The following is a 25,033-nucleotide window of genomic DNA, read 5'->3' as shown; positions in this document are numbered from 1 at the left end:
CGCAACTATACCTAGCCGTGCAGGCCGTGGTGAAAAATCGATAACGAGCTTAGCAGGCCATACGGGCGGCTGGCGGACTCACTATTTATTTGTACTAGCAGGCCGTGCGGTCCGCTACCACCTCGTGATTTCATATTAATTTTATAGTGCATGGCCTGCTGTTACAGAAAAGTGAAGCTGCCAGATGAAAAATTTACTGTTTTACCTACAATTTAAAAAAAAAAATGTTGCTGTATCTTTAAATTTATAGGATTACTAGAGGGTTAATTACAGCAAATAAAAATACATTATAAACGATAGGAACTTAGTTCTATTCATAAAAAATGACATTACTGCCTTATAATGGCGCTATGGAAGTTTGTAAAGCATTCGGAGACTACTGGAAAAGAAAAATTAGAAATTTGAAGGGCAAACTAAGTATTGACTTTCTTTTTTACTTCACATGCTTATAGACTTGTCAAGCCTTTTGCCGCTTCTGACGGATGTTGGTATTGGCGTCTGTATGTATGGTGTCTTCCTTCTGAAGATTTATCATCAGAACACCTATTTATGATTCCGAATTCTACGTCTGTAGATGGTTGGTAGTCTGAGTCATCTACTGAATCCGACATAATGATAAAAACTTCGCACAAATGATGAAATGCACAAGAAAGTAATGGTAATCTAAAGAAAAACGCGCGAAAATGCGACCGTTGCAAGCCATGCGGGCCGCCAGCGGGCTAATGATTGATTATTAGGTGTGGCGTGACAGACTCGAAATTGTTTTAAGTAGTTATAGTAACCGGCAAACATCTTGAGCAAATGACCTTGACTGCGCAGAACCGAATTTTAGATCACTTTGGTGGTGAGGGTGAGGCGCGACGGCAGGGGAAATCGTATCGAGCGCGTTATTGGTAGATCAGTCGAACCTTGCGTCCCGCACCGCGCCCTCACTCCGCTTGCTCCCAAAAGTACGCTTGCGTACAGCGGAAAGTTATTATATTATTAAAGTCTATCGTTATTAATCGTTAAGTTATTTGTTATAATTACTTGTGGACTTTTTTGCCATTGCTATTTGTTGAGTGTTTGTTGATTTTTTATAAAACATACACTATGCCGCGACAAACCGGTGTAGTATTCAAAAGAAAGGGTAGAAAAATGGTGTACGACGTATATTGCTTCATTATAAAACAGGGGAAGAATGATATGGAAAAATTAAAACAGACTTCGGAAGTAACAAAACCATCAGTGAGGACTGTTAGGTGCATTATTAAGGAAGCTAAAGGCTCTGGCTTGCTCGCCGTGTTTCGGACTCCGGGTAAGAAAAGATCAGGGAAGAAGAAAGTTACCGGAATGGATAGTTTCGTTCAATCTGTAATAAAAAGATGTAATCATAATAACTACATAACAAGCAGCGAAACTCCGTACCGTAGAAAGGCTTCGAAAATTTTAAAGAAGATATAAATTTTAATGGCTCGGAATGAAGCTTACGACGTATTATGAAAGAGCTTTAGATGGAAAAAAGAACAGAAAATAATGGGAAGCTGGTAATTGAAAAAAGTAACATTCGATTACTACGAATCGAATATCTTCAAAAAATAATTAATTATAGACAAAAAAGAAGACCGAATCGACCGAGTTGTAAACTACACCGATGAGCCCTATGTCGACTAATCACGATGATAGCGACTCGGGTGATGAAAACATTGATGATGATGATGGTCAAGATTAAAGTCAAGTCAAGATAACGAATAAAAAAATATAAATACCAGCTTCGCTTCAACTGAACCAAGACCTGGCAACAGCTCTAGTTTTGACTTAATAGAAGGAATATCTATTTTACCGCAAGATTAAATTATTACAAATAATAACCTACATTTTTTGTTGATGTTCTAATAAATATATAAAAAAATACATATATTGATTTTAATAATTTAATTGCATTATGACGCAGAGTAAATAATGTTTTTGCACGTGAGTGTACCATGCGCAAACTTACCCCCACTACGTCAACAAATGCTCAAGAAGTTTGCCGGCTATTATACAGAAATATTGTTATATTTTGGCGCGAAACATACGGTGCGCCGGCGACCCGTACGGCCTGCTAATCTCGTTTACTGCAACATATTGGTGGCGTGTCTAACTCGAAAATATATGACCCGCCGGCGGACCGTATGGCGGTGAGAGTGTTAATGACCGTGACGTCAGCAATGGTGACGTCACACTTTTTAAAAACATTCCTTCGGCGTTTCTCCTCCGACATATATATTTTTTTTTATTGCTTAGATGGGTGCACGAGCTCACAGCCCACCCGATGTTAAGTGGTTACTGAAGCCCATACACATCTACAACGTAAATGCGCCACCCACCTTGAGATATAGGTTCTAAGGTCTCAAGTATAGTTACAACGGCTGCTCCACCCTTCAAGCCGAAACGCATTACTGCTTCATGGCAGAAATAGACAGGGCGGTGGTACCTACCCGCGCAGACTCACAAGAGGTCCTACCACCATTAGTATATTTACACACACATATACAAAGACTGCAAGAGAAGTGTTTTGAAGATGTTTAAAATGATTATTTGGGCTTATATTAAGTTCATTTGAGCATTCACACAATATACGAGAACAAATTCGTTGACAATTTGGGTTCCAAGACTTTTCCAAGAGTTTAAGAGTGGAATTTTTAAAGTCGTTGCGATGACAGTAACTTCACGCAAAATAATAATGCCCCATTTATAAAAAACGTTAAACTATCGTTTGAAGCAATGCATTGTCGTATTTCGAATATAACTCTCACGAAAAAGAGCAAATTTCTGGCGTCAAATACTATTAGAAGTAATTGAAAATTCAAAAGAAAACCTCTATGTACATTCAATAGTCATTGCTGCCGTAATATTTCAGAATGCATCATTGTGAAACATGCAGAATCAGGGAAGAATTTTAAAAAGTGGAACACAAATAAATAATCGAAAATGCTGAAGCTACGAAGTTTTATATTTCATTATGGCTCGTTCTTGTCGTCTTCAGAGGATAAACACGATACACAAGACACTTCCGTGCGTAATTGGATTTCGCGTGCTGGAGAATCTCCAATATCTTATATACGCCAATTTTTTTTTACTTACGTTCACTAACATATAATTTTTGTTATTGCATAGATGGGTAGACGCGTTCACGGTCACCTTGGTGTTATATGGTAAGCGGAGTCCATGGACATCAAAAAAGTAAATGCCCCCACCGACCTTGTGACATGAGTTTTTACTGGTGGTAGGACCTCTTGTGGGTCCGCACGGGTAGGTACCACTACCCCGCCTATTTCTGCCGTGAAGCCGTGGGCTGTGAGTTCGTCCACCCATCTAAGCGATAAAAAAAAGTTCTAAGTCTCAGTTTTACAGTACAACGGCTGGCCCACTTTTCAAACCGAAACGCATTACTGCTCAGGGCAGAAATAGGCAGGATGGTAGTATCTACCTGTGCAAGATCACAACCACCACCCTACCACCAGTAAGATGAGCAAGCTAAAAGCAATCATCGCTCATGCCATTTAAGTCGCAAGCTTTATAACCGTTTCTACTCGTAATAAGCAATATTGTGACCTAACACGGGCAGGTACCACCACGCCTATTTTTGTATTGAAGCAGTCAAATTAAGATCACGGCCTCATATCTCAAGGTTAGTGGTGGCGTTCACGTTATAATTTCAAGAGTCTACACTAGGCACTTAAAGTTCAGGTGAACTGTAATCGTATGGAATAGTATAGAGCTAAAAAATATACATATACTTCGTTTTAACATTGCTACAATGGGCAATCAGGAGCATGCATAAACTATTTTGATGCGACTTTCTGGGAAACATAAAACGTCTAACAAGGGATAATAAGTGTATTATGGTCAGTGACTTGGTTCGTATTCATGGCAAATCTGTTGTCCACGAGCAACAGTCAATAGTAATTGCTTCGTTGCGATCGCATTGCACGGTGCCAAGCTTGGAGGAAATGATACAAAACCGGCCGTTGTAATTTTTACAAGAAAATATTGAAATAAATCACTACAGACTATTCAAAAACTTCATTAATTCCCGGTATTATTGTGATGGTAATTAATTGCAGAAACTCGTTTCCTCCAAAAAGGCTTAGGTGGTCACGGTTGGAATAAGTTTATGAATTTGATTTTGAATTTCAATATCTTATACACCCGAAGCGATGTGAGAAGGATAAAGTATATCTATATATATAAAAATGAATTGCTGTTCGTTAGTCTCGCTAAAACTCGAGAACGGCTGGACCGATTTGGCTAATTTTGGTTGAATTTGAATTATTTGTGAAAGTCCAGAGAAGGTTTAAAAGGTAGATAAATATGAAAATGCTCGGAATTAAATGAAAATAACAATTAAAAACAAAATTGCTGTGTCCCCCGTCGGACGGATTCTTTTGTTTGTTTTAAGTTTATTTTATACAAAAGTTTAGGTCTTTTATTTATCGATTGAGGCACTACGAAGTCTGCCGAGTCAGCTAGTCACCTAAAGTAGTACTCAAAATTCAGGGTCATGTCACAGATTAGTTTCGCAATGTAATATCTGATATTATTTTTAACACAAGGTCAATTTAGAGTCTTTTAAATATTTAAATATTCCACTAATAAACAAGAAATATGTTTTAATGTAAATTCAGAAACGCAGCAGTGTTATGTATGCACTTCTGTTTTATTTTGATCTTATTTACACTTAGTCTGGAAAAGATTGTTTTAAGCGAAAAGACCGATTAGTTATGTTTTATGTTATTCATGTTATTTTTTTCCTACAACTATAAAAAAAATACCACATTAGTAGTAGTCTACATTAGTATGATATATCACACTCACATAAAACTACTACTAACTACTACTATGGTCTAAGTCCTTTACGGTAGGCAGCGGCTTGGCTCTGCCCCTGGTATTGCTGAAGTCCATGGGCGACGGTAACCACTCACCATCAGGTGGGCCGTATGCTCGTCTGCCTACAAGGGCAATAAAAAAAAATAGAACAGCTCTGACCATCAGTGAAACATTGTCAGAGATAATGTCTGCCTCGTGCTCAAATAGAGATAAACACATTTAATACAGCGTATAATGCCGTTTCATTAGCAGCCGGTCAACAATAAAACCGTTGACGCGAGCCTGCGATCAATTGCCTTCGGCACACAATAGAGGAGCAGTTTCCTACCTTTTCCACTCGAACGTAATTCACAAATGACCACGCCTAAACAATACTGAAGTCCGATTTATTATTTATTACTTTAATATGTGCTTACAGTAGAAATGAGAAATCGTCATGACGCTACAGCGAAATTGTTCTCGACTTAAAAAAGAGAAGAAAAGAAAAACATCAGAAATCAGTTTTTAGAAGTATATTAACAACTTACTTAACTTTAGAACCACAAAATTGAAATTATGTGTGATGATAAAATAGGAAATAGTTTCTAGAATAAAAATATATAACTATTTGCGTATTTATATTACTATTAAGTATAGATTTAACAATTAAAATTTAAAGTTCCAAAAACTGTTTTAAAATAACTTAATTAAACATTATCCATAATAAAATTCACTATTATTATAATAATATAATTATACCATATACACTATTCACATATTAATTTATTAAAATAATTTTAAATTAATCCATTTAGAAATAAAACGATACAGCCAATCGTGGGAATCTTAACCAAATTAATTTTTATTTGACTGCAGAATGAATTTACGTATTCAATCATGTAATTATAGTCGCTTAAATACGTATTTTTCTAGAAAACAATAGTGTAAATTTGTTATTTTTTGTCTTTCACACTTGATATTTGCAATCAATCGGCGAGAACAAAAACAAAGGGCTTAATTATAACCAATTAAATATCAAATAGTTCAGACACCGTACTAGAATGTGTGTTTCGTAAAATTAAAAGTACTAGAGGTACCGCAGTAGTCGAAATTCGACTATAATTAATTGGAATTGTAAGTTTGTACACTATTATGATTGTATTTTATACTTATATAATCACAAATTTCGCCAAGACGACACTATAATATAAAATATTAACATAGACCAACCATATTCTATTCTCAATTTGACAACAGACGTCAAGAACAAAAGTTTGACAATAAATAGTATGCATGCGTGTGTGCGTCAAATACATGGTATGTAGTGTGTGTAATGTTTTCTTTATTGATTTAATGTATCTTTTATGCATTATTTAAAAAAAATATTAGCATTGTGCACTTCTTCTCTATATTCTGTATAAGTGTGGAAAATTTCATATTCCTCCGTCCACGCAATTTTCGTAAAAAGGGATACAAAGTTTTTGCTTCACGTATTAATATATAAATGATATTCCACAGCATGCGGCAAGGAATACTAGTTAACTTATTAAATGACACTAATCAAAATCCAATTTCCTAAACGAACCCGCCAGGTAATCCTCATTTATGTTTGATGCCGGTCGTCTGTTTTCATTGGAAATCATTTTACTGGCTTCTATCACGACACGCTTGGTATTTGTGCTTCTTATTTCCTTCTCGTATATGTCTACAAAGAAAAAAAAAACAGTATTAACCATTTAAGTATTTATACTGGTGGTAGGACCTCTTGATAGTCCCCGCGGGTAGGTACCAACCCCTGCCTATTTCTCGCATGAAGCAGTAATGCGTTTCGGCTTGAAGGGTGGGTCAGTCGTTGTAACTATACTTGAGACCTTATATCTCAAGGTGGGTGGCGTATTTACGTTGTAGATGTCTATGGGCTCCAGTAACCACTTAACACCAGGTGAGCTCGTCCACCTATCTAAGCAATAAAAACAAATAAAAAAGTATTTCATTTTTATTTATTGCTAAAATGGTTTAAACGACTCACGGTCTACCGGGTGTTTTGTAATCATCGAATCCCAAAGAAATCAACCACAATCAATCAACAAGAGTTCTAAGTGTCAGTTTTTACAGTATAACGGCTGCCCCACCCTTCAACCCGAAACGCATTACTGCTTCAGGGCAAAAATAGGCAGGGTGGTGGTACCTAATCGTGCGTGTGCATAAGACGCTCTAGCATTAAATTAAGTAACATATTAAGGTATCTGATCATGAAATCAGAAAGATGACCGTTGTTATTGCGTATTTTGACCCAAATACGAGTATGTATGTAGGTTGCTTTCTGGTTCGAAGGGAGAGATCGCTGTTGTTAAGACTCCAAGTTCATGTTTCGAAGTGAAATAAATTTGTGAAGCCTACCAGTAACTGTTTATCATCAAGGCATAAGCCCATGGACATCACATTTTACTGGTGGTAGGACCTGTTGTGAGTCCGCGCGGGTAGGTACCACCGCCCTGCCTATTTCTGCCGTGAAGCAGTAATGCGTTTCGGTTTGAAGGGTGGGGCAGCCGTTGTAACTATACTGAGACCTTACAACTTATATCTCAAGGTGGGTGGCGCATTTACGTTGTAGATGTCTATGGGCTCCAGTAACCACTTAACATCAGGTGGCCTGTGAGCTCGTTCACCCATCTAACCAATAAAATAAAAAAAACATCACGTCGTGATTATCACCGTCAACATTAAGACATAAAATTTAAGCTTTAGTTCAAAACGAACATTCTGTTTTGTAATTCACAATGGAAAGGATCACTAAAAATAAGGATCGATTTGGAAGGTCCTATAAATGTCATTGTAATACATTCCTACACTAAATTAAACCGAAAAAAATGTAACTGTGTCTGTAAATTGTTAGAAAAGCAATTTAATTACAATACATAATTTGCCCAAAGAGAATTCAAATTAAAAACAATTAGTGTGATTCTTAAATTGTATACGTAAAACTACTATTAATCACCACATAATTACTTACATATAAAATAAAATAGTTCTGACTGATACTGCAAAAAATAAACTTTTAAATATTTTTTGTGACATCTTTAAAGTTAATCAATTCTTGATTGATTTTAATTGCAGTTTATGTTTTTTTATATATAATTATATACAAATCAATAACAATAAAAAAAAAATTGTGATACTTACGGAATTTTTTGGTCATTCTCAATAATTATCAATTTTTTTTTTATTATGACATTTCTATTAAACCATATGTTAATAGAAATACGGTTATAGTTTAATTGAGATTAGATTTTTCTCTTTAATTCAGTCCAGATTTCAAAAACGCTACTCTTTTAAGCATTTGCCGTTTGTTAGTATTCTTATTGTTTTTGGTAATTAAATGCATTATCGGTCTTAAACCATGACAAATTTGACCAAAATCAGTCAGACAGTTAAAAACTAAATTTTACATTTTACACTACATTACCAATTACATGGTGACTTGGACTCAGAGTCACCTAAACATTCGGCCTTTTTTTTTTCTATGGCCAATAAAATATCACATCCATGTAAATTTGCACAAATTTTTTTAACTTACTTCTGAATTCCGAAAGAGAAATTTCCTCGCCACCATAGTCTTTGGGTAGATACTTCTTGGGAATATATTTATGTAGTTCTTCTAAGCTATCGTGGACATGTAGCCTCTCCATCAATTTTGGATTGAAGAATTGTTTCATGAAGCTTACTAAATGTTGGAATACGTTCGTCGCGTTTATAACGTGAATGGCGCTTACTCGTAATCCCGTACCTTCCTGAAATTCAAATGTCACTTACATTCCAGAAGTTTCTAAGATAGTATCAAAATTTATTGAAGACAAGACCAAAAAAAAATAGATACAAAAACACCGGAAAATAAAACTGTAGTTAAATCATATCTACGACTTTTGAAAACGCAAGAAAAGCAATATTCTTTTGCATGGTATTTGTAATATCAACTAAATTAAAGTAAATTAGCTAAATAATTCAAGCATTATCGCCTTATAGATGCAACTTCAGATGTCCACAAACACACGAGTGATACAATTATACCAGGTAGCAAGCCCTCAGACAGGAACCGAATTAGGTTACTAAGACATTCCGAACAACTATAACGTTGCTTGGTGGATAAACGAAACCCAGATTTTAGTATCTTTTCTCAATCAAGTCTCAATTCTCTTTTATCAGGACTGTCCCTTCTAACCAAACGTATGACAGCGTCAAGACAGAAATAGGCAAAATGATGGTACCCTGGTGATGGTAGATCGTAAACTGAGCGTGAACCGAGGGGAAGAGTTCTCAGGAATGGAGGGATTTTTGAGCTACTGTGTTCTAAAAGCATAGTATGTGAATTCGTACGGGTATCCAACCACTCTGCCTATTTCTGGTTCAAAGTAGTACTGGATTCTCATTTGTAAGGAGAGACAGTCGTTATAATACTATTTAATTGAGACGTAGATTCGATTTTTCAAGGAAGGTAACTTCATTTAGGTACGTTATGTTTTGTTGAAGGCGATTTTGATTCGTTTGACTTCCACGCTGAAGGAATAACAACGTGTAATAAAAATCAAACCCGCAAAATTTTTATTTGCTTAATTACTGGTGGTAGGACCTCTTGTGAGAATGCTGGTACCCACCGGAGCGGGCCTAGAATATGCCCTACTACCAGTAAATACCAATCAGTGATCGCAGTATGCTGGTATAATACTCATGAAAAGTCATGTAGCTACTCCGTTCTATGCTAGCACAACACATAGGTGCTGAATGTTTCGCTACAAAAATAAATACTATATTGTGGTATTTAGTCACGCAAGCTTGCCACATTCTGTGCCATCGCTAATTAAAATAGAGGAATGGGAATCTTAGGTAGTAAAATAGCATGATGTTTATGTATATTTAGCATATTTAAATTTGCTGTATCAAATTCAGAAATTTATTAAAATCTATTGACTAAACTGATAGCCGTACCTCGATTCATTTTTTATTAACTACCTGATTGATGAATGTCAATGACATTATAATTTTTAGAAGAACTGACAATAACGGTGTCAACCTAATTTCGCACCTTTGAAGTCTAATGCTTTAACAGTACCGCGCAAGGTCCCGCGTACCAAACTAATGTCGACACTTTACAATCGTAATAAAACAATAAAACTTAATTCGTCTCGATTAACATCAGCGTGTTAATTTGTTAAATAGATGTTTTTTTAACTGTAAAATTGTTTTCAACATACACACAATTATTCATGACTTACGTGGAATATTTGGGCGGTCTTTTGCAACACAACCGGATTCAAACGGAGTACATGACTGAAACTTGTGTTTTTCATGTCCAACAACCATATGTCGTTCAGGAAATAGTCATACTTCAAACGTAGATCGACCAGCTGTAAAATAGAATCCCAATTAACTTTCGGATTTCGTTAAATCCCAACATTATATTAAAATATATATGTATGTTTAGGTATGTAATGTGTTAGGTTTTAACTCTGCCAATGCCGGTCCCAAGCTCGGATGAGAAAAGAGGAGGGTTGACTTGGAGTTCGACCTTTCCACCGTAAAACAGTCAACGCTGAATGTCTGGCGGCGGTTAATTAGCCGGGCCCAAATACGGCTTCAGCGGCCTTAAAGAGCTAAATCTCTTCCAAAAGCACTGCCGTGGAAGGACGCGGGACACCATGTGTATCTTCCCAAGAAAGCCTCATGAGGCCGCGACCCTCAGCATTGAAGATTATCCACGCAACGAGATATAATAATATGTAAGGTTTGAATATTACTCTTTTACCCCCTATTTTTTCCGTGGGTGCTGTAAAAGGCGACCAAAGTATTCACCGGAAAATGTGCAGTGTTTCCAGCATAAGTACCATGTACTACAGTCGCATCTACTTGTGGTATGGTGTATTATAAACCCGATGAGTAGGTAGCACTATCCCACAGACATGCGTTCTGGTTCAAAGAGTAAACAGCTGTTAAACAATAAAATTGAGATTTCGATCTCATGTATCAAGATGAGTAGAGGTGTTTACGTTGCGATATCTATGGGCTCTTTCTTATTTCAATTTAAGTTTTTTTACTGGAGAATCGATTATCGATATCACCTCGGAAGTCTAGCGTGAGTGAGTCTAGAGGTGTTTGTTTAACTTTCATCCCATTCCTAAAATTGGAACACATTACCCATATTGCCGCAGTACCAATGCGCTCTACTAACTACCATAGGCATAGTACACAGAGTTCTTTATTACTATTTTGAACAATACTATACAGCTTATGGTCAAGTTAGTCTCTCTCTAGTCTTAAATTGAATTTCACATTTAGAAATATTTAGTACGACTTCTTTGACACGGATGACTCGAATTTTGAATTGATTTTCAGTAAATACTATTGGACGTTGCGTGTCTTTAATTATATGAAGAAAAAAAAAAACTTTTTTTTTTTTTTTTTCGGGTAGAGGGCCGAACCTCCTACGAGGTCCCCGCGCAAAAGGGGCGCGCGGGGTATGTGAGACTCAACGATCTGCATGGTGTTGTGAGCAGACCGCGGGCCCAAGGATTTTAGGACCCACCCACTAAACGACTCCCCTGCACTCTTACACCCGACGTCCGATCCCCTCCGAGGTCAGAACCCGGATGAGGTAGGGGGGCTACCGCGGTCAACACTACAACCAGACGGCGCGGCTCACCCCAAGGACGCCCAGCCGACGGAGCCTTCGAGGCGAATCGAAGGCTCTGAAACGTCGGCCGTCTCGGTACGGCAGCCCGTCGGGCCGCCCAGACGGTGCCGCTGGTGTCCCGGAATACCCCGCTGGACCAGAACCAGCCTGCCGGGTCGGGACGCGATACACCGTCGACCGGTCGCTCTATTCACTCCACGGCAGCGCGCTAGAGTGCTGGTAGCGCGCCGCGCGGCCTCACCCCCTCAGGTCGCCCCTTGACCTTCACCGGGGGGAGGCCGCTACCTACAAGGGCCGGGACATACGGGCGTATTCCCGCCTCCGGCCCCCGGAAGAAAAAAAAAAAAAAAACCTAACTATGTATATGTCTGAGGGGTGCCCTCCTCCCGGGCCTAAGCGTAATCTGTTACGCAGACGACACGCTGGTCATGGCCCGGGGAGGGAGCTTTGCTGAGTCTGCTCGTCTTGCCACCGCTGGGGTAGCGCATGTCGTCGGCAAAATCAGGAGATTGGGCCTCGACGTGGCGCTCAGTAAATCCGAGGCCATGTGGTTCCACAGGCCCCGGAGAGTGCCACCTGTCGATGCCCATATCGTGGTTGGAGGCGTCGGGATCTTGGTCGGGGTGCAGTTAAAGTACCTCGGTCTCATTCTGGACAGTCGTTGGACCTTCCGTGCTCACTTTCAGCACCTGGTCTCTCGTTTGTTGGGGGTGGCCGGCGCGTTAAGCCGGCTTCTTCCCAACATCGGGGGGCCTGACCAGGTGACCGCGGTCTCTATACGGGGGTGGTGCGGTCAATGGCCTTATACGGGGCACCCGTGTGGGGCCAGTTCCTGGCCGTGGGGGTAGCGAAGTTGCTGCAACGGCCGCAACGCACCATCGCGGTCAGGGTCATCCGTGGTTATCGCACCATCTCTTTTGAGGCGGCGTGTGTACTGGCTGGGACGCCACCTTGGGTCATGGAGGCGGAGGCGCTCGCCGCTGACTATCAGTGGCGGGCTAACCTTCGTGCCCATGGCGTGGCGCGTACCAGCCCCAGTGTGGTCAGAGCACGGAGGGCCCAATCTCGGCGGTCCGTGCTGGAGTCATGGTCCAGGCGGCTGACCGATCCTTCGGCTGGTCGTAGGACCGTCGAGGCGATTCGCCCGATTCTTGTGGATTGGGTGAATCGTGACAGAGGACGCCTCACTTTCCGGTTCACGCAGGTGCTCACTGGGCATGGTTGCTTCGGTGAGTTCCTGCACCGGATCGGAGCCGAGCTGACGGCAGAGTGTTACCATTGTGGTTGCGACTTGGACACGGCGGAGCACACGCTCGTTGCCTGCCGCGCATGGGAGGGGTGGCGTCGTGTCCTCGTCGCAAAAATAGGAAACGACTTGTCGTTGCCGAGTGTTGTGGCATCGATGCTCGGCGACGACGAGTCGTGGAAGGCGATGCTCGACTTCTGCGAGTGCACCATCTCGCAGAAGGAGGCGGCGGGGTGCGTGAGAGACGCACAAGCCCGCCGCCGTCGAGCGGGGGCCAGGGAGGCGGATCTCGCCCAAGCCCTGGCCCTCTAAGTGTTTCGGGTCCCCCTCATATGTCGGTCTGGGGCCCGGCGAAGGGGGCCTAAGAAGACGACGTGCAAGCTGCTCTGCACGCGTTTTACGCAAGAGCTTCCGGGTGATGGAAGGCCGGCTATCCTCGACCCACGCTGGTTCTGACCCAGCGGGGTATTTCGTAGGATAACCCATTCAAACCGGCGCCATCTAGGCGGGCTTCGGACAGCCTGCCGACCGAGAGGGCTGGTGGTCGTGGCGCCAACGATCGCTGGCCCGGCGTCCCGAGGGGGAGGGTGATGGGAGAGATGTGCTCCGCACTAAACGCTTCACTTTCCTCCCTTTGCCTCTTCATGAGTTCTGTCTCATGCGAGGTTTGGACGTTGGTTGTTGAGTGACAGGAGGTTTTAGTCGGTTCGACTCCGACATGCTCCACCCCCCATCCCCAGTGGAGGGTGGGAGTCCGGCGATTTCCTCCTGACAAAAAAAAAAAAGTATATGTAAATTGATACGAACCATAAATGAGTTTCTAAACAGTGCTTCACAAGAGAAATTGCTAGGGTCCGGATCGTGAACCGCGAACACCGATATTCTGCTTCCATTGTACATTCTGGGTATCGAGATTTGGGTGCTGTAACAAAACACAAGTAATTTTAGTTGAATTCTGTGCTTTTTTTATTTTTTTTATTGCTTAGATGGGTGGACGAGCTTATAGCCCACCTGGTGCTAAGTGGTAGCTGGGGCCCATAGACATCTACAACGTAAACGCGCCACCCATCTTGAGATATAAGTTCTAAGGTCTCAAGTATAGTTACAACGGCTGCCCTACCCTTCAAACCGAAACACATTACTGCTTCACGGCAGAAATAGGCAGGGTAGTGGTACCTACCCGCGCGGACTCACAAGAGGTCCTACCACCAGTAATTACGCAAATTATAATTTTGCGGGTTTGATTTTTATTACACGATGTTATTCCTTCACCGTGGAAGCCGATCGTGAACATTTGTTAAGTACATATTTCATTAGAAAAATTGGTACCCGCCTGCGGGATTCGAACACCGGTGCATCGCTTCAACACGAATGCACCGGACGTCTTATCCTTTAGGCCACGACGACTTCAAAATGCTATCCCTTTCACGCCGGAACGCATGACTGCTTCGTCACAGAAACAGATAGAATAGTAGTGAACCTACACGGGCGACTTCACAATATGCTTTTAATATGGATAAATAATATTTTGACATCCAACGAGTACTCGGAGTTGAAGTTCAAAAAAGAAAAAAAAACAGCGGTCAGCTTTTGATGCTCAGGTCATGTAAATGATCAATGTAATTGAAAGTAATTAATGCTGACGTCATTTACTAATTACGATGTTTTTATTAATATCAGATTTTTCCGAGTTTTGCAAATAATTATTTATATATATTTTTTCTTTTTCCGTTCACATCACGTTCTGCAAATTCAATGAGTTGAGTTTCATTATTCTTTTTACGTATGAATTAGGATGAGAAAATTCCGTCAAAAAAAGAAGTCACTAAGATGATTCTTAATATTTGCATTTGTTCTCCGCAAAATATCTGTCAGAAGATCTAATGCTTCGGTTTTATCAAAAGACGTTAATTTCGTTTAATCTCGTAGTAGATATTCTCCTATAGATTCACTAGTTGCAGTTTACACCAACGGGACCTAGCTAGGTACTATCATCGAGCCTATTTCGGTCGCGGAGTAGTAATTTGTTCTGGAAGACGGGTCGGAGTGGAAGTCGCTATACAATACAATTGAACCTCATGTATCAAAGATGGTGGCGGCATTCACACCGATGTCATTCACGTTCGAATTACACTTCTGACATTTGATCTCTTTCTAGAATTCTATCAATTATTATGTTCCATTTATGTTCACTGTGGTGAAAATTTTATATGAAAAAAGAGAATACATTCCATGCATTATCTCTTATTCCAGCCAAACTGCTTGGTCGCATAGAAATTTTATTAAAATCAGTCCAATAGTTTGGATTTTAATTGAATTAAAGTAGCTGTTTTTTAGTGACTTTAATTGATGCGTTTTAGAATTGAGGTCAGTTTTCAGCATTTCTTTTCAAGAATTCACATTTCAAGAATTCACATAATTTCTATTTTCTTTTAATACGCTAAAAATTACATATATGCTATATTGTTTTTAATATCTATATCTATACTAATATTATAAAGAGGAAAGATTTGTTTGTTTGTTTGTTTCGAATAGGCTCCGAAACTACTGGACCGATTTGAAAAATTCTTTTTCCATTAGAAGCCGACATTGTTCCTGATGAACATAGGCTACTTTTTTTAATTTTTTATTTTTTTATTTTTTTTGGTTTCATGTGTGTTTTAATGTTTCCGAAGCGAAGCGAGGGCGGGTCGCTAGTCTTAAAATAAAGAAAGTAAATCCTGTTAACATATCAAAATTAACTCATAGCTCTTAGTGTATTTGAAATTAAAGCGGTTTTACTTTAAACTGTAAACACATTTCTATTGATGATAAAATAAGCGGCGTCAGTTCTTTGAAATAATAACCGGTATTCGTCAGTCACGGTGTTAGTTGAATTATGCTAAAAAAATAATCGCAAATGTTAACAGGCTGCTTTAGACAACGTTCTGTTTTAATGCTTAACTGGTTGTTAAAGAAAAAAAAGAACATTAACCAAGACGTATTATTTGTCAGGTATATTATTATTTATGTGGTCTACAAAAAAAAACATACAACAGGTTTGAATAATATTTCTATGCATGTACTTACTAAACAGACCACAGATCGCTTGGATCTGAAAGAACATTTTCCCTGTTCTGAATAAGCTCGGGCGCCAAAGCTCTGTACTTGTAAAAGTTGTCGATTCTATGTTTGGTCTTCTCGATTGAGCCTTTTGATATGATCAGCATCCTCTCGACAATATCACGGTCTGCGAACGATACATCGTGATTAGCATAATATACGACGTCATTGACGACGTAATCTCGCTTTTGGAATCATAAAGACATGAATAGAATTAACCCACAATTCAGTATACCAAAAACACTGGTGGTAGGACCTCTTGTGAGTCCGCGCGGGTCGGTACCACCACCTTGCCTATTTCTGCCGTGAAGCAGTAATGCGTTTCGGTTTGAAGGGTGGGGCAGCCGTTATAACTATACTTGAGACCTTAGAACATATATCTCAAGGTGGGTGGCGCATTTACGTTGTGGATGTCTATGGGCACCAGTAACCACTTAACATCAGGTGAGCTGTGAGCTCGTGCACCTATCGAAGCAATAAAAAAAAACATATTAAAACATTGAAGTGATTCAATCTATAAAATTATCGGTGTTCAGTAAAAGTGACATCAAATAATTTGTTGCAAAGTTTACATTTTAGGATGTTTGATTAATGTCAAATGTTATTTTGGTTGAAATATTTGTATTGGTTCGTATTTCGTAATACCTTTACTACGGAAAGACGTAGAATTGTAAATAAGGTATAATATTGAAGTGTGTGTCAAAAATCGGATTGTAGGTCAACAACACATTATAAATAAATAAGTGGTTTCCGTCGACTAATGGCCTAACGCTGAGTTGAATGTTGCATAATAAAAAGCGCACTAGTCAAAATAAATAAATTTGCTTAGTTACTAGTAGTTGTATATTGTCAGTGGGCATATATCAGGTATTTACGTACGATATTTCTGTTTAGCATACATAATGTTAGTCTATTTTTATTTGAAAACATTATTTCTGTCAATTAAAATATCCACCCATGGTATCGAAGCATCGCTACCGACGCTGTGGTAATTTTTTAATGCTCTTTTTGAATACAAGCTACTAATAATTAGTAAATTATTATATTAAATTACGACTACTGCGGGACCACTAATAATTAGTAAAATTAATATACCATAATATCAGATATCATATTATAAAAGCTTAATAGACCAACCGATGCCAGCTTCGACTAAATGGGGCTGCTTGTTGAACCAGTCCAAGATCGCTTCAATGTCTTCGTGTAGTCTTCCATCTTTGATTTCTAGTAGCCTTTTTATTTCTCCTTTGTCCTCTTCAGTGCAAATCAGTAAGGGATGCTGCTCTTGTACGGAAGGCATCTAAAAATAATTGCAAAATTTTAAATATTTTACATTTTTTTTTATTGCTTAGATGGTTGGACGAGCTCACAATCCACCTGGTTACTGGAGCCCATAGACATCTACAACGTAAATGCGCCACCCACCTTGAGATATAAGTTCTAAGGTCTCAGTATAGTTACAACGGCTACCCGATCCTTCATACCGAAACACATTACTGCTTCACGGCAGAAACGGGCTGGGCAGTGGTACCTACCCGCGCGGACTCACAAGAGGTCCTACCACCAGTAATACATATAAATCAAGTACATATAATTCAAGGTCATCAAGATATTGTTTGCGATCGAATTGAATATAAAGTGTTCACACGATTTACATATTTAGCTGTAAATAAACTAAATTACTATAATAATATTCAATAAATTCGCCCTTTTTTTTTTCAGTTTATTTACGAAGTTAGTTCTACAAAAAGAAACGATGGATTTTGATGCGCTGGTTTAAGTTAATTACCATTTAAATAATTAGATACTTCTGGCAATTATAAATGTAAACTTGAATATTTTATTTGTAGATTGAATAAGTCGATGTCTTCTATTGACACAAAGTAATTTAAATGTTGCATATTTAGTACAGTCATCCGGTAGTTTTACCTGGAAAGTTTCCCGGAATTTTAACGATGAGTAAATATTTAGTTTTTGTTGTGATCTTTTCGAATTTCCACTTTCCCGACTCGTATCTTAGTCGCTCGCGCCTCAATAAAGGAAAAATGATGTCCAAAAGCAATTTTTTGACGATATCTTCCTTCCAAGTTATTTTACTTTAAAATCACCTATTCTACATTCCAACAATTTACGAGCTCACATTTTTTTATTTTTTTTTATTTCTTTGATGTGTGGACCAACTCACAGCCCACCTGGTGTTAAGTGGTTACTGGGGCAGCCGTTGTAACTATACTTAATACTTGATAACTTATATCCCAAGGTGGGTGGCGCATTTACGTTGTAGATGTATATGGGCTCCAGTAACGACTTAACACCAGGTGGGCTGTGAGCTCGTCCACCCTTCTCAGCAATAAAATAATAGTAACCTTAGTAAGTATAAAGAAACCCGTAGCCTTTGTGTTGGACTCCTGGCAGCACCTGACCCATCAATAGGATCTAAACAGAGAAGATTGCCCTGAATTTCGGAATATTAAAAGACACGTGGATTAGACCTACTGAGAAAACCACGGTATATAAACGCGCCGCTTACTCTAACCTCAAGGCGGTGGGGAAACGAGTTATTCAGTGAAAAAACGTGTTAAATAAATAACACTTTACGGCGCTCGTAAATCGAAACTATTGACTTTATGAAAAAAGTTGCTTGGATATAATTGTAGGAAAATGTCTTTGGTTTGATTTCGTACATAAAGGTTTATATCGCAAAATCACACGGAAAGAATCATCATCTAAAAACCTCTTTTTAGACGCCGTTTTACCAATATGGCGGCACGAGGAATAAGCATACAAGGTGGCATAGTTTCGAAAAGAGCACATCAAAAACTATAAAATTACCCATCTTCAAAACTCCCGGAAAACTCCCTAGGTAACGCCCCTTTTTTTCAACCACTACTACTAGGGGTGTTCAAAAAAATTGATAATGAGTAATGCAATTATCTTTTATTAAATGCTACTTTAGTTTTTAGTTACGTAGTTCACTTTCAGACTTATACTCTATGTTTATTATCTTTTTTCTAAGGCTTAAATTCAATTTAAAAAAAAAATTCATCCTTATCCCTAAAAAAATCGTGAAACCCGGCGAGACTACTGCATCATCATCTTCAAATGAAAGGCCCTTGAGATGCTCCTTTAAACGCGAAAACAGGTAGAAATTACTAGAAGCTAGGTTCGGTGAATATGGAAGATGTTCCAATTCTAAGACCAATTCTAAGCCAGCTTCTTGAATGGCAGCTATAGCAACATGGCATTTGAGAGCGGAGTCGTTATTTTGGTGAAACAAAACAAACTTAGCGAGTTTGTGACGCCGTTGCTTAGGTATTTCCTTACGCAACTTTGTTATTTGTCTTGCGTCTCTGTGATAGTGGCTCTATTATTAAGGTATTCGGTCATTACCACCCCTTGGCTGTCCCAGAAAAAATAGCCCTTACGGCCAGTCTTACCGGCGGATGGAATCACCTTGAAATCTTCGGAACCATGATCCATATTATTCATAGTTACGATTCCAGCCAAAAATAGGTCAAAATCTTATTGTAACAAACTCAAACAGCTTGTTAACTTCTCAGTCTGGTTTGTTTCTACGCGTCAAAAAGCGTTCAGGGCGTTAACACTTTTTTCATACCCAGATATTTATTTTGTTCCCCTTCCTATAGAAAACTTAATTGCTTCTGCTATAAAACAAACAGCAATACAACAACAGTAACAGTTTAATGTCTCGATTATGCCTGCCATTTTTTTTTTGTTCCTAGAAGAATGTATCACATTATCACTATTTATTGAACACTTCTCATGCCTACATGAAATACCTCTTAATATTTATTACATGCAAATAAAGCATACAAATAGTATGTACGTCGCGGACTTAGCTACTTATTGTTTAATCCGAAAAGTATTTTCAATATCATCATTTGTTAAGTGGGTAGGTTTACTCTGCTAATGATCGATTTTCGGGTTAAAAGTTTAAATCTAACGCCGTGAACTGCGCGACCTATTGACCGTGCCTCGTTGTTTCTATGTCTGCAACGTTTTGAAAATAAAGTCGAAGTATTTACTTATGGCAGGTCATCTTGTAAGCCCCCAGGATGTAGGTATCACTCACAGGTATCACTACTTTGACTAACTCTGTCGCGTAGCAGTCATGACTTCCGGTTTCATGGATTGAACAATCATGATAACATACAATTGAAACTCAGACCTAATATCTCGACTTGAATAGAGCGTTCACATTCTGATGTCTCTGAAATCCGACAAACAATTAATATCAGGTAACCAGTGAGCTTGTTAATGCAATAAAATAAAGGAACATTCAAACTTCTACGGTAAGTGGTGAGTTCATAATTACAAACATCTTTAATTCTAACAAAGTAGAGCTATAAGACAGCTAGAATCCTTTCAGTACACTATTCTGCAATAAGATGCACCCGTGCAAATTCAGTCCAATTTACACAACGGAACAGTGTGATGGTCTTGTTGTTTCCGTAAGGTCATGAACGCATTACCATTGAGTAACATGCGAATAAACAGGAAAACACATAAAAAATACATCTAATTTATATGCAAATGCACTAAATCCTTCACCTTGGATCGAGAAAATTTGTTTTACTGTCGATTCTATGTTTTGAATAAAATATTTCCGGGTGACCCCTGATATCGGTAGCCGATACTACAAGGTCTTAATGTGATATGATTTTATTGCAGATAATGATGATTTATATTATGTAGATTAGTACATCAATTTTTGTTTAGCCGACTGTCGAAGAATGGTAATGTTTGCAACCGTATATGAGTCTAATTGTTCGGTATTATTTAGATACAGCCAATAGTTTTCAACATTTGAGTTATCATTAGATTCAATTCAGTGACTTAGTATATATATGTATATGATCTCAATATTGTGTCCGCGAAAAACAACAACAATAATAGAAGTTCAATGTATTTTATAATATAGACTATTTTTATGGTTTATAATAAAAAGCTCAGAAAACACGGGCGTCCCATTTTTAAGTAATGATGGCTTCTAAATATTCATCTTCTAATAGTCGAAGAAGTCGGCATTATCGTCTACGTCAATAACTGTTGTCTTTGTGTTTTCGATCATTCTTTTAAAGGAATCATTATATTATTAGTAAAATTATCTACAATGCATTTCAACGAAAAACGAATTGGAAATGTTGAAATCATGAATATCCAACTTGTAATTTAATAGCGTGATAACTTATTTTATTAAAACTCAGGCGTTAAAAAAACAAGTTCTATTCTAGTACTTTAGTAGTAAAAAACGCGAGATAAAACTGTTAGATTTGTTTTAATTTTTCACCGATATCTATTGTTCTATCTATCTAATTAAAATTTAATGTTTCTATGTTGCTTTTGTATCGTGTATGTTTTTTATAAAATTTCCGATACCCTATCGGACGAAACTGGATTTCACCTGGATTAACTTAAGAAATTTAAAATAAAGTAAATTAATTACATTTTCACAATAATCTTAGATGTAATAAATACGAGCTTTAAAACGTATAAAATCAACATTGTTTTGAAAAGAATGATGATAAAATCACACGAATGATAAACATAATTATGTACGAGATTTTGAATCAATCATTATTAATCTCACGGTAAAATTTCCATAATATTATGCATAAAATTTTGAGAGTCTTTAGTTTTTGTTAATTCCATTTTTATTATTTGTCAAAGTCTAGATTCATGAAGATGGGTAATTTGGTTAATGATTGGAGTCATACAAAACTTTATTAATTTATTAAATGCTATTTACTAGACTTGTTATGGAGTTGTAGTGGATTGGCTGTGTCTCAAATTTTTTGTCTATAATAGATGATGACTACCCACTACCCAGTGAATATGCTCGTCTGTCTACAATGACAATTAAAAATCTTGTTTATTCCTTAGTAATGAGAATCGTCCTCATTATAAGATTTGTTTCCAATTGTCTCCAAATAAAAAAATCCAATTTCAATATTTAGTACCAACCAGGAAGACATGTTAAGTTGCCACACAGGATTGATAATGTGTTTAGTTTTGGTCCATCTCGTAAAGTGCTTATCGAAGGCTAGCATAAAGTTTTAGTCAGAGATATGGATAGGAAGCGGGTGTGTATGGCCCAAGACTGTAGGAGATGGAGGTATTGGAGATGGAATTTTGCTACTGCTTTCCCTATAAATTAAACAACTAGGAAAGGACGAGAGTTGAAGTTTGCGCTTAATATTATACAGATTGAATTGATGAAAAGAAGCAATTTTTGAGTCGCAGGCTCAGTTCGATATTATTTAAGACGCAAACTAGAATTATTCATTAAACGAGTGGATTTACTTAGGGACTTTCACGATATTCCGGTGCATCTGTCATCAGCCAAATCGGATGGTCATTAAAATACAATTCAGAAAGTAAAAAAATGTTGTCGTGTCGGTAATTTTTAGATAGACGAAACACTTTATGACCGCGTTAACATAGTTTAAGATAGATTTCAGTAATATATATTTATAAATGATAAGGAAGCTTTTAAATCGTCATGACTTTATCAATGATCCAGATTGCACTACTGAAAAGAATCATCCACAGGGTCAATCTTACTTATAGTCTGCGTGCATTTTGAATGCTAATGGGGTAGCTTCGAGAGTTTATGAGATTGGGACTATGTACTCTAGACGGGTAGATAATACGACCCACCTTAAATTAATAGGATAAGATATAAGGTCAAAATCTGGAATTTTTTTTAATGACTTTATTGTGGTAAAAGATCATCGTCGGTCACGGAAAGCAGTAGAGCCAAAGGCATTTGTAGCAATTTCAAATGTGTCCTACTCTTGAAGCTGGAATGTATCGGAAATAGTATTATATGAGTTACTCGTACAAGCTTAAGAAATTTCGCACTACTAGTAAATGCCCATTAATTTGAAAGTATTGCGAATTTTTATAATACCTCTATATTCTTATTAATCAAAGCATGTGCAATTTAAATAAATAGAGAGAAGTGAATGTTAATAGATGTGTAAGGCTGATTCTCAGATGAATTTCATATTAGTACATAATAACATGTTTACAAATAAAAGTTATTGTCACATCGCTTCATATGAGTAAGCTTGCATCTTATCAGGTAGATTTCAGGGTCTATTAATTTATAAAAAAAACATATATTTCCAGAACTAAAATATTAATAAACAGCAAACTCACCTTACTGTTTTAATTAAATATACTGAAATTAAATTAAAAACGAAAACACTTTTAGAAATCTATTAACACGTCCAGCTATAAAGGCACTCTAGAAGGTTTTGATACATTTACGTTTCGTGCGATTAATGTTATTAACTATTGGACTGGTCTAACGACCTCTGAGTATTATTTTTGTATTAAATTTACAAAACACTGTTATGATTAACCACGGAAACCGATGGTGGGGTGTGAGTGAATATTAAGAATAATGACTTCTTCTTCTTAGTTTTCTCCACCTTATCCCACTAGGTGGGGTCGGCACAGCTAATTTTTCTCTTCCATTCTCTTCTATCAGCCGTCATCTCAACACTCACTCCTCTATCTCTCTCATATCGTCATTCACACACTCCATCCATGTCTTCTTCGGTCGACCTCTTCTCCCTCTACCTTGCACTACCATTTCCATACATCTCCTAGTCACATGCATCTTCTCTCTACGCATCACATGTCCATACCACGCTAACCGTCCGCTCCTTAATTTGATTTGATTAATATTAAGAATAAGGACGTCGCTGAAAAATGAAAATACATTTTTAATACAACGTTGGATGTATGGGCATTTTTACTATGGTGGCTATGGACCCATCATAACGAGAATGCCGCTACTCACCTTGAGGCGTGAGGTCGCAGTCTCAATGAGATCTTTTTTGCCATGTACTATCCGGTTTTAGAATTAACTCCCCTCTACGGTGTTTTCTGAGCACTATGACATGTCCTTCTTTAAACGAGGCTTGTGGAGAGTATTTAACGGTAGGCAACGGCTTGGCTCTGCCCCTGGCATTTCTGATGTCCATAAGCGACGGTAGCCACTCACTATCAGGTGGGCCGTATGCTCGTCTGCCTATAGAGGCAATGAAAAAAATTGGATTGTATGACAACTGAACCACTGTAGCTTCTTGATATTGTTACATGCTACAAATATGAGAGGGTAATTTTATATGATTTCATTATTAGATTAGCTTATTTAATTTTTTTAATTAATTAGTTGATTTAACTATTAATTGAGTCTATACATGCCAGAATGTGAATTCAGCCACATACCTTGAGGCATGAGGTCGAAATTTCAATGACGTTGGAATTTTAACACGTCCAAAGCTCAAATGTGTCCTGTTGCATGTGAATGTATATTAAAAAAAATACGCGAATCTTTAATTATTGACTTGAAGTTTTATCCTTTACTCAAAGTCTTATCAAACAATATATCATAAAAAAGGTAAAATAATGTATAATTAATAGATTTATCATTATTTAAATCTTTGAAAACGTATACTTCAATTGATTATAACGCAATCGGATCCTTCAACTCAAAGTTCAATACGAAGTCATGGCTGTAAAATTATTATTTTATTAATTTGAATTAGGTATTTGAATTTTTTTCTCTACTTACATATAATGTATAATTAAAAACCGAGTAAAATTTTTCTTTAAAACGACTACAAAAATAGGAAATGGCTTTTTAATGGTGCTAGGGCGTAATGTGACTATCTCTCTAGTGTGAAGGGTGGATTAGCCGTTATGTTATACCTTTGAGACTTCGACAACATGTCTCAAGATGGGTGACGGCATTTGCGTTAGGATTTAGATGTTGTCCATAAGCCTTTTTACATCAGGGCCGTGAGTTAGTTCACTCGCCTTTTTTTAATCTAAATTATATTTACGATGCTGATGGTTTTCGGATCAGTTCACGTCGATGAATAGGCAGCGGCTTGGGTCTACCCCTGGCATTGCTGAAGTCTATGGGCAACAGTAACCACTCACCGTCAGCCAGTTAAGGCAATAAAAAAAAGATTGATTTTGAGTGATTGCCCACACTGAGAGAGCTTATATGAAAATTCCTCAATTGCTTTGTAATTAGCCTATTGGTATTTTAGACTTGGAATGCTTACGACAAAAGTATCTTAACAGACCCAGGCGACGGGGCATCGCAAAGCCTCCAGCGCTCCAAG

The 25,033-nt window shown here is 38.0% G+C and overlaps 1 protein-coding gene across 1 annotated transcript; it reads right to left on the bottom strand.

The window, feature by feature from the left end:
• Positions 1 to 5,412: 5,412 nt before the first annotated feature.
• Positions 5,413 to 23,185, bottom strand: LOC149501302 (alpha-tocopherol transfer protein). The gene is made up of 7 exons (XM_089733895.1): positions 23,049 to 23,185; positions 17,001 to 17,163; positions 15,831 to 15,990; positions 13,569 to 13,683; positions 10,101 to 10,232; positions 8,408 to 8,621; positions 5,413 to 6,535 (listed from the first exon to the last, which is right to left on the bottom strand). Exons 2-7 carry the CDS (start codon positions 17,161 to 17,163, stop codon positions 6,387 to 6,389), a joined length of 933 nt encoding a protein of 310 aa, XP_089590021.1. The 5' UTR covers positions 23,049 to 23,185; the 3' UTR covers positions 5,413 to 6,386.
• Positions 23,186 to 25,033: the final 1,848 nt, after the last annotated feature.

The sequence above is a fragment of the Bombyx mandarina genome, chromosome 16 (genome assembly GCF_030267445.1).
Source record: "Bombyx mandarina strain Sakado chromosome 16, ASM3026744v2".
Lineage (NCBI taxonomy): Eukaryota > Metazoa > Arthropoda > Insecta > Lepidoptera > Bombycidae > Bombyx > Bombyx mandarina.
Note: the sequence above shows the minus strand (reverse complement) of the source record. Positions and strands in the feature narration are given on the sequence as shown.